General features: G+C 38.5%; 1 protein-coding gene across 1 annotated transcript in view; it reads right to left on the reverse strand.

The window, feature by feature from the left end:
* Nucleotides 1-11,073, reverse strand: part of SLC4A4 (solute carrier family 4 member 4) — a 208,718-nt gene that overhangs the window by 62,840 nt on the left and 134,805 nt on the right. The window contains exons 5-6 of the mRNA XM_018553578.1: nucleotides 3,752-3,912; nucleotides 2,061-2,240 (exon numbers count right to left, since the gene is read on the reverse strand). Of these exons, the coding sequence (XP_018409080.1) occupies nucleotides 2,061-2,240; nucleotides 3,752-3,912 (341 nt within the window). The remainder of the gene's footprint in view (nucleotides 1-2,060; nucleotides 2,241-3,751; nucleotides 3,913-11,073) is intronic.

Below are 11,073 nucleotides of genomic sequence, written 5' to 3' on the forward strand. Positions count from 1 at the left end.
TATATATATATATATACACATACAGTAGCTAATAGAACAGTAAAAAATACATCTTCAATAAAGATGGAAGGTTATCTTACATATTAATGAAAAGCTCAAATTCTCCTGGTACACTATTTAAAAATTACCATGTAGCTATGGCACAAGCAAAAAAGGGAATTCATGTCACTCTTCACATGCTGAGTATGTAGACTGTGCACTTGGATGTAACCTGTGATGTGATGTGTCAGTCCCCTCCATACTGCTTTATGACTTCCTGGACAAAGTCATTTTCATCACCAACTTAAAACACTAGTGCAACTTGGCCATGTATCAATAATTCCTACCAATTATAAAATCATACCCAGTTAGCCCAACAAATGTGAATATAAATAATATTAACCAACAAACAATGCACAAATACACATAGCACATGTGTATATATATATATGTATATATACATACACACACACAAATGAGAATGTTTAGGCCTGCATGTGCTTAAGATGAAAATGATAAAGCACATACTCTCAGTAAAATGACTCACTGTTAATGTGTCCACCGCACACCAGCATGAAAATGATTAAAGCACTTTTGCACTCCCTTAAGGAGACAGGCATAGGCAACCAAGAGCCTAAGAGTTGTAACAGTAACTTACTTTTAGCAAAACAGCATTTTACTTATGCAACAACAAAATAGGATTTATAAATGAGGTTGCCTATTCCTGTTCTGTGATAACACACAAATGAGAACAGCTAAGCACCATGCTATTCACCTGAGAGGAATGAGTTTTTCATCAAGCCCTCCTCTCTACCTCCTGTATAAATCACATTACAAGATTGTAAAGCATTAGAAAACCCTTTGCATGCAATACATTATGGTGGGAAAATGAAATGATGAATGATAATTAGAAAAAAAGCCAAACACCAGGATGGAAGTTATTGTGAAATTAAACATAAAAGCCCTATTTACCCCTTGGTGCTCACTTTATTCATCTTCTGTCCCACTACCCAGAGGAAGCGTGCATTAAATGCGAAAATACCATTGGTGGCCAGGGAAATTGTCTGCTTGTTCTAGGGATTCATTTTAAATAAATGCTTGTGATTATAACAAAAGAGTCCAGAATTGTGTTTAATCTTTCAACTGTTTTTACTCATCTTATGTCTTAGTTTGCCCAAAGATGGTCAGATCACCATGTACATTTTTTATACTAAAAGCTTTGTTCCCATTATCTATAAGGAAATGGGAACAATAATGATCCATGCTGGAAATGATCTGCAAACACTAATCAGGCCTTACACTTAAAAGTACAGTACTTGCAAGTGCTTGTAATAGTGTCCCACCACAATTGTGTCAACCGACTGGTTGCATTTGTTGAAACACTCCGAACATGTATGGCTATGCCTACTCAAATCTGTGTAAACGCAAGCTTATTATTAAACAGGATTTATATAGCGCCAACAGTTTGCACAGGGCTTTACAATATAAGGAAGATATTATAATTACAATACAATTCAAGACAAGATGGTAAGGAGGGCCCTGCCCGTGAGGGCTTACAATCATGCAAATTGGATATTTAGACCATAGTGAGACCATCTGTGTTGTCCCGTGTGATCCAGAAGTTTATTTCAGGCATCAAAGTTCCAGAATACAACCTGCATGCGAAACCTGTCCATTGTGTAACGGCCTAAGCATGTTCTAAATATGTCTTCAAAATTTATGTTCACTATATATTCTCAAAGTGCACACAGCAGACATAATTGGACATAAAGCAGCGGACAATCATACTAGATATTGTCTGTATCCTTCTGTTCACCTCCTCAACCAGATGCTTTTGATAAGACATGTTTAGAGTTAATAATGTAAGATAATTTTGGAAAAATTCAGAGGAATTTTTTCAACTATGTGCAGGTCATATTGTGAATGTGTTTAAATATCTCTACATGAAACAATGAGTTACTGATGTTAAGTTATGGTGATTATAAATGAAAATGCTCTTCAACTGTTTAGCTGATGTCAGTGAGACATAAAATGGAGATGGGAAGTAAACAGTAAGGATAGACAGCAGCAATCTATATTACCATTATCAGGGTTGGTAAACATCCTACTTGCACTGGAGACTGTTTTCCCTATGTCAGCCAGAGAGCGCAGGTTAGATTTCTTGGTCTGGTGTCGGTGTTTCCTGAGCAGTGTGTAGGTCACCTGGTCCTTTAACTCTGGCTTGAGCAGACCTGTCTCGATCTGGTTATCAAGGATTTTCTCTGTTAAACAAAAAAAAGCAATATGTTCAAACATTTATACTTTCTGCACTGTGTATTAGAGTGTATTTAGGTATCAATTAGCCCTGGCCAGTGTTACTTGCTTCTTAGTGATTCATAGGAATATGTGCAGAATCTTCATTTGAAAGGAAAAACAGTAAGATCTACTCAAAGAAAAGGTCTAAAACACTTATAAGGTAACAACAGTGCTGATAAACAGGCACGCTTGTGGTGTCTGCAAGTATGTGTGTGTTACATGCGTTATTGTTCAAACTGATCCTTATGTGCTTATGGAACTTACTTGGATCCCAGGTTGTACATGGGGGCTTCAAGTTTTAAGCCCCCTGTTCTTGCAACAAACCACATCTCCTTTCATTATTTAAAAGTCAAAAGCCTCTCTTGCCCATTTTAAGTCTGACGTTTGCCAACTGAATGACAGGAGATGGGCTTAGCACCAGTAGGAAGTGGGGTTTAACCTTGATTAAAGTGTCTGTGAAGGTTCTCATTCATCCAGGTCATGGTATATCTGTAAAAATAAAATCAAAGCAACTGAAGGTCTTTTATTTTTATTGAAGATGTTTTGCTGGCCATCCAACTAACTTTCTCAATTCAAATGAATTCTGAATTGAGAGAGCTAGTCGAATGACCAGCGAAACATCTTCAAGAACAATACAAGAAATCTAGTTGCTTTGGTTTATTTTTACAGATTGACCTAAAAGTGATTGCTATTACTTGTGTATTACTTGTGTATGTGTTGACCTGCACAATTATTTAAAAGTGACATCTTAACTATCAACAAAAATGTATCTTATTTGTGTATCACTCAGCTCTAGATCTTCAAATCATCTCTGAATTGGTGCTGACACTGTCCTTCCCTCTGGAGGGTGGCTACTTTTGTTCCCTATGGTCCCTGTGTGTGTTGTAAAGTAGCCACCGCTCCAAGCTCACTCCTGTGATGGACTACAATCTCATATTTAGTTTACTCATTTGTATTGGTTTTGTAACCTATCATGGGAGCAAGCTTAAAACGGTGGCTTCTTTACAACATACACACAGAGACCATGGGGAACAAAAGTAGCCACCCTCCAGAAGGAAGGACAGTGTCAGCACCAATTCAGAGATGATCTGAGGATCTACAGCCGAATGATACACAAATAAGATACATTTTTGTTAATTGTTAAGCTACTTGAATGCATGTTTAATTTTAAACTCCTGAGTTTAGTGTCACTTTAAGTGATGCTCAGATAGACTACAGTTGCAATATGCTAAACATTTATGCCTAAGCTTACCTAAAGAAAATGTATAGGTCGTACCACTTTTCATAAAAGTCCTACAAAGTGTTTTAATTGATTGTATTTGACTAACAAAATATGGCCTTTGCTTGAACAGTACAATGCAAACTGATGGGTGTAAGGGATGGATATAGTGGCAACAAATAAAGGATAGAATACTTGATGTAGACAGACCTGTGAAACATAATTATTGCAGTCTTAGACTACCTTTACAATACTCACCAACTACTTGTGGGAGTGAGTTAGCCTCTAGGTCAAGTAGTATTGTCCCTTTTTCAATACACGTCCTCAGTTCAAACAAACTGTGCAAGGACAATGTGGCAACATGGGGCTTACTCCACCTCTCTCCACCCTGCTCCACCTTCTCTTCAAACTTTATCCATCTAAAATGTAAAAATGAATGTTTGTATTGTGAATTTCTTTTGACAGATGGATGCAACAGACTAAAAATGTAAACGAAAAAGAGATTAGGAATCTTAACTACAGGGACACTAACTCTAAATATACCATTTATGAAGAAACAAAAATGTGTACAATTACTTAGAAAACTAAACAAAATTACAAGTTATAACAATGGGAAAAAAAACATCAGAACATACAGAAAGGACTTCTGGGTGAATGCCACGGAACTTTGTGGTAACTGCCCTATGGACATGATTTAAAGTGTATGTTGCAGTTCACCAACATTTTTACCTGCTTGCCATATGTTAACCCAAACTAGAACAAAACCTCCTTTGCATGCTGGCCAGGGACAAACTAGATATTATAACAGCACAATATCCTCAAAAAAAAAATTAGCTGCACTGTTTGTCTAAAAAATGTATATTTTTTTTAGCACAGCAATATGAAAAAGACATTACACCCTTTTGCAATGAATCATGGATATAATACCTCTAAGGCCAAATTATTGGAATTGGATCACATTTTAAAAAAATGGTGGAAATCATTGCAATTTTTTTTGGGGGGGTGGGGAGCACATTTCTAATTTGTATCCTTAGGTCTTTTTCATAGTCACTTCCCAGTGTTACACTACACTAATGTTTGGGAATGTATTCATAGCAAATGTTTGATATTTCTCTATAACTGTGAATAGCTGCTGGGTCTATCAGAAGAGGTTTGAATTGAATGTGAGATAAATTCGATGTTATATACATTTGTGATTTAAAAAATTGTTTATTGCTGTTTTTCTTTAAAAGATGTATCCTATAATCTTAGTTGCACATGTATTCTTAAAAAGTGGACTCTGATCCAAAAAAACGCGATGGATGAACATCTACATGTGTGATGTATATATGCACATTATGGATATCTATATGTGCAATTCTTTTCTGATCTATTCAAGCATTTTACATTGGATTATGCATATCCTTGAAACTATCTGCTTTAACAGTAGCACCTGAAATCTCTATTTTAAGTAGAAAAAGCACAATAAAAACACATTTTATATTATTTTTAAATTGGTGTTTAATCTGTATTAATTGCGTACCACAAATATCCCCTTTTTGCTGAATACTTTTGATGAGGTAAACTATTCTGATCCTAAAGAATTTTGATACATTCTGCTGTTTAATGATTATTCATGTAGTGGTGAAGACAAAAATGAGCATAGGGAACTCTTGCCCAGCTAGTTGCAGATTTGTGCAAAGGTTAAACTGTTACTCGTTATACAGTGACAATATAATGTCAAATAAGCTTATAATAGCATTTTTTAAGAGACAGGGACACTTTTATAAGCACAAAAGCTGCACGTTTTGTAATAAAAAATGGAACTGTAAATGTCCCAGCAAGTCAAGTCTCTACTACCTCTGTGAGCAAACTGGACTTTTCATCCAGCTGAAACCAGTGTGTATATTGCCAAACATCAACTCCCATACTATCCTAATGATGTGTTAAAGTAATCATTGTAAAACTATAATTCTCTGCAAGGTCACTCTTACCCAACACAACTCTTTTCCCTGAGCAAATTCATATTCTGTCCTTTGAATTTGTAGATTCCTGTTTATATTTTGAATATAACACGTATATCAAAATGAGGTATCACACCTAGTTCAGTACAGACATTTTGGGGATGTTTTACTAAAAAATATACTTCTATCATCCAACCGCCTGCAAGCAAACATTCACAGGGTTATTCACAAAAGGGTGAAGAGTTTGGAGAAGGCAGGAGCAGTGAACAATCTAGGACAAAATAGCTGATTTGGAAACATTCTCCAATTCAGCTCACTTTCCAGTTCAGCTATGTTGTCCTAGATTGTTCACTTCTCCTGCCTTCTCCAAACTCTTCACCCTTTTGTGAATAACCATGTCAGGTTTTTTTTTATTTTCTTGTTCATGATTGCATATTTAAAGTGAACATAGAGTCTCCCTATCCACCAAGGTAAGTAAACATTCACTTTGTTAATTTAACGGTGGCATTTGTGGCGGCAAGTAGATAACAATGTTTTGGTATAGCCAGGATGGCAGAAATGGTATGGCCTAGATTCAAGTGTAATAATGAAGTACTTCCTCTATGGTGAAGTACTGAGAGGGCTGGAGGCCTGGAGGTAAGAAGCCCAGCTGAAGCAAGCTGGCTCATTAGGGCCTCTAGAATATCTTCCAGCCTGCTAAGTGAGTTCCACCTGGGGGACAGAGGAGGTCTCTTTCCAGGAGTAAGGAGGACTCCACCCTGGAACCAGCCTGTGTGGCAAGCTGGTGAGATACAGCCTGTGTGGCAAGTTGCTCAATATACCTGTGTGGTGAGATACAGCCTGTGTGGCAAGTTGCTGAATACACCAAAGAAGCCCTTAAAAGAAGATTTAAGCAAGTGGAGGTGTCCTTACTGCTCTACTGTTTGAAGCGAGTTCTCACAGATTGCTTTGCTAAAGGAATTGAGAAACAGAGAAAGAGAACAATGGCCAAATAATTCTCTTTTGGGTCACAGAAGGACATTTACTAATGCCCTCCAGTGACCCAAAACTTAGCATATAAGCGGGCTGCAGTGTCACACGCCGGCTATAACTATGGGGATAAATGCATTTTACTCTCTTCATAGTTCTCCTTAAAGTAAAAAAAAAAGTGCTGATCGAGTGGCTTTTCCTGAAAGAAGAGACTGTGCATACCTCTACTACCTTAAAAGCTCTTTGCTGCCTATCAGCATTTATTTTTTCTGTACTCTAAGCCGTGCATGCACAGCTCAGAGCACAGGCTCGGCATGCGGAGATGAAGTTGTGCCCATGCATAAGCATGTTTCCAATCATGATTCCAATCAAGCAGGTGAAGAATCGGAACCCGGAAGAAGACAGGGGCGAACATGGAAGAATCAATGAGGGAGGAAGGCAGTGTTGAAGGGGATTGCTTTGTTGGGTAAGTCTGCCATAATGCGTAAATATGCTGTTATGGCTAAATGTTCCAGGGGTTTCCTTTTTTCCCCCACCCTTCAAACAAAAAAAGAAGATATTCGATGTTATGGGGAACATCTAGAAATGTTCATTGTGCAGTTTTCTGAGAAAGTATATGGGGTGTGGCACCCCTAGTTGCCTAGGCACTCTTGTGCCTATATCCTTAGAGCTATGTATGTGCAGTGTGAGATCAAAGGCACAGCTACCTCTTTTAGCAATGTCACTACTGTGCTTCTCACAGTTCTCCTTGCTGGAGCCTCTGGCATGAGAAAGCAAACCCCAGCCTGTACCAAGATGTCCACTTCCATTTAGAGACAGTGCAGTGAAGGCATTGTAAATCAGTAATGGGGAAAAATCAGCTGCAGGGAGACAACAGGCAGTGCTGGCAATTAGTTCTTGCCCTCCGTTTGCCTGTTTTAGGGCACAGCTTCTAAAACACTGTTACTCTTTAAATTACTAAGCTGAATCTTTACTTTGCAAAATGAATGTTCACAGAGCTTAGTAAATAGAATGAAGTTCAATCAACCAATCATGGGCTAGCCAAAATCCTGCTTTTTAATGCAATCTGAGGACCTTTCTCAGCAATCCAGAGAATCGATATGTAGAACCTTGCACTACATACCGGTAGTTGGTAAAACTAAAATAAATTGTGCAGTGTATGTCCAGCTTTATACTACCTTTATACTACCCATAGATGGTGCTTGCCAGCTATTTCCATGGTCAGACCATCTTTAAAGTGAGTGGACAGTAAAGGAGCAGCAGAACACTGATGAACTATCACTCTGCTATCTCTTCCTGTCACTGTGTTCTCGGTCAGCTTATTTTGCACATTGCCTGACTAATTCAGTGTGTTGAGCTTCTCTCTCTTGGCCTGAGTCCTGCTGTGCAAAAAATAACAGGTGCACAATATAAAGATAAACTTAGATACTTTAGCTTAGTTGTATTTACAAATAAATGTATGAATTTTAATTGCTTTGTTAAAGGATGTACTGGTGCATTTTAAAAGTGAGCCTAAAAGGGAATCTGTGTTTTGCCCATGTAGAGCAAAGCAACATACTCCCTTTAAAGTGTATGTAAACCCTAATAATGAATTGCTCCCTTTTAGTCTGTTAAATATACAATTGAACATTTTTTCTTGCATCTGTTTGATAAATGCAAAAAAACCCTGTTGATTTTGCTAGAAATCTAGTGAGCTGATAACATCCTGTGTTCTCTGTCTGCAGGGGTTATGCAGATGGGGAGGGGGAGATGAGGGGGTGAAGAAGGGGTTAGAGGAGATGAGCAGTTGAGGCGGACTGTGTTCTTTGTAATCCATCAGCAATGAAGTAGGCAGGGCTAACACCATATGTTTAAGAATTCAGAGCTAAAAATACAGTGTTGACATGTCAAAGAGGAAGGTAAAATCCCACTAAAGTTCCATCAACAGTTATTTTTCTGTACTTGTGGCATGTTTAGAGGGTTAAAATATTCACAGACCTAAACAGAGATATATTCTTACCATCCTTTCACTCCCCTACTTTTCTGTTTAGCCACCGGGAATGAAAGCAAAGCACTGTAAACGCTACATGTCACAAGGTAGTAGCTTATACAGGGCTATGGACTCTTCTTTGAAAGCAATGATTGGCTGTGCGGTATCAAGTGGGTGAGGCGCATGCTCCTCCATACTGGAAAGTATGCGGTATTTCCTTTTGGCTACCAGCACTGAACGGATGCATAAGGAAAAGCAGGGAAGGTAAGTATGTGTTAGGATTGGGGAGATTAAAGTAAACTTGATGCTTTGCCCAGAATGGGAAAAGCACATGTTTGTTTTAATTGTAACTTTTCTTAAAAAGACTGTTAGTATAATGCCAGGAGTTAATAAGTATAAAAGAGCACCGAGAGAAACAGAAAAAATATTTTTAAATAGTTTGCCTAAGTAAACCCCCCACAAAAAATCTAAAACAAACAAAAATCAGGCTTATGTATATCAGAATTCAGTCTGATTACTGCTGCCCTTTATTTGGCACATTTCTCTCCATAACCTGATGGCATCATATTTAAGTGTTGTTCAAGCAGTGTTTGACCTGCAGCTGCCTCACCACCACCACCACTACCATCCCAGGGCAAAAAAACACTGCTTACTAAACTATCAACCAACAGGGCTTGTAGGCTGATTAATGCCATACTACGGAAGGGGAACCCTCCAGGTACATCAGCACTGGCCAATCCTTTTCTGACCCCAGTCTCACAATATAAGACATACCAGGAGATGTAATGCTCAAAGGGCTCATTCACATAGCCACAAAGGGTTTTACATGCATTTGTTTATGTGCCCGGGAGTCACAGATGTTTCATACAGCCATGGCAGGCAGCCTGCAAAAATCAATTACAGGCTGACAGATGCAGAAGCAGTATGGATCTTTTTATACATCTGAGCTTTACATACATACTGGGACGAATGCACAGCAGTCTATCTTCCCTGTCATTTTATGGCTACAGGAACCACCCCAAAGCCTTCTGGGTGAAGATTTGTAATATTTTTACATATTTAGAGTTAGTAAAAAATAATGGTCTCCCTTTTATATCAACCATTGGATTTCTACTTTAAAGAGGAAGAAGAATGATAAATTCCATTTTAGTAAAAACCACCATGCTTTCCCCAACACCAACTGGCTAATAAAAAACAAAGTTCTCAGATCAGAACCTTCATTCTTGCAACCCTGCAGCATTCCCATCTGCTTACATTGATTTCTCTCTCAGCCAGCTGAGCTCTCTACTGGACTTTTACTAGTCACCTTCATAGTCTTTTATGGGCAGGATGTACATTAGCTCACGGAGGAATCAACGGGAAACCCACAGAAGTCTTTCAATTAGAATGTAATCATTAATTTGAACTCCAGATGAAAACATGTGTGTTACATAATGAGGGCAAATAATCATGTGATTAGCTGGTAAATAATTCCTAGAACCCACCATGAGCATGCCTTGTAACAGTGGAAAAAGGAAAAAACAATAAATGTCAGTCCACCTAAACCTGGTCTTGTGCTTACTCAGCCATCTTTAAGCCATATTCATTTTGACAAATGCTTTTCTTAGCTAACTTTGTACACTTGGAATTATGGATAGGCACCAGTAAAGCACTAAGTACCCTTTTAAAGCCTTTGTGTATGAGAGCTTAAAGTGACACTAAACTCAGGAGTTAAATTTTAAAAATGCATTCAGCTATCTTAACTATTAACAAAAATGTATCTTATTTGTGTATCACTCAGCTGCAGATCCTCAAATCATCTCTGAATTGGTGTTGACACTGTCCTTCCTTCTGGAGGGTGGCTACTTTTGTTCCCTATGGTCCCTGTGTGTGTTATAAAGTAGCCACCGCTCCAAGCTCGCTCCTGTGATGGACTACAATCTCAATACAAATTAGTAAACTAAATGTGAGATGGATCGTAGTCCATCATGGGAAGAGAGCATATGCATTCGGCTCAGCTAAGCACTTCGGCTGCCTTCAGCTGCTGTAAGGGCTACTGTGAATGGCCCGTACAGCAGCACCTCGGTTTGGCTGAACCGAAGGGCTCCCGCAGCCGAAGCTAGCCAAAGAATTAGCCGATTGTTATGCTACATCCTTCGGCTCTTAGTGAATAACCCATCTTAGTTTGCTAAAGCACTGAGTATCATAAATAATTGCCATTTTTACTTTTGAATAACTTGTTTTTTCATCCTTTGTTACATCTCTGTGTTGCTGATCTTCTACAGCCTCTTTGTAGCTACTTGCACCTGTCTACATGCACTCCAGTGATGGCTGAATGATACTTCTCAGAATGGGTTTCCTGATGCTGACAACAGTGGACCATGTCTGCATAATGTGTGATGAAACAGCCATTTGTAGACTCCATCTGATGCCCATGTGACAGGACGACAACGCTGGGGCACAATCGTGAGACAGGGACAGTGTTATCACCCTATAACAGTCTAAGCAATGACCTTCATGGGAGGATCAACAGGATTTATTTTAATAAAAGCTGCAGATTTCAAAGTATTGAAAATTACTTATAAATTTCAATAACATGTTAAACCCCAACTCCAGAGAAATTACAGTGACACTAAACTCGGGGTCTAAATCTTAAAAATGCATTCAAGTACCTTAAAGTGACATTAGAGTCAGAAAATGTTTTCCCTCCCCCCCCCCCC

This window comes from Nanorana parkeri, unplaced genomic scaffold (genome assembly GCF_000935625.1).
Source record: "Nanorana parkeri isolate BGI_ZX_2015 unplaced genomic scaffold, ASM93562v1 scaffold124, whole genome shotgun sequence".
Taxonomy (NCBI): domain Eukaryota; kingdom Metazoa; phylum Chordata; class Amphibia; order Anura; family Dicroglossidae; genus Nanorana; species Nanorana parkeri.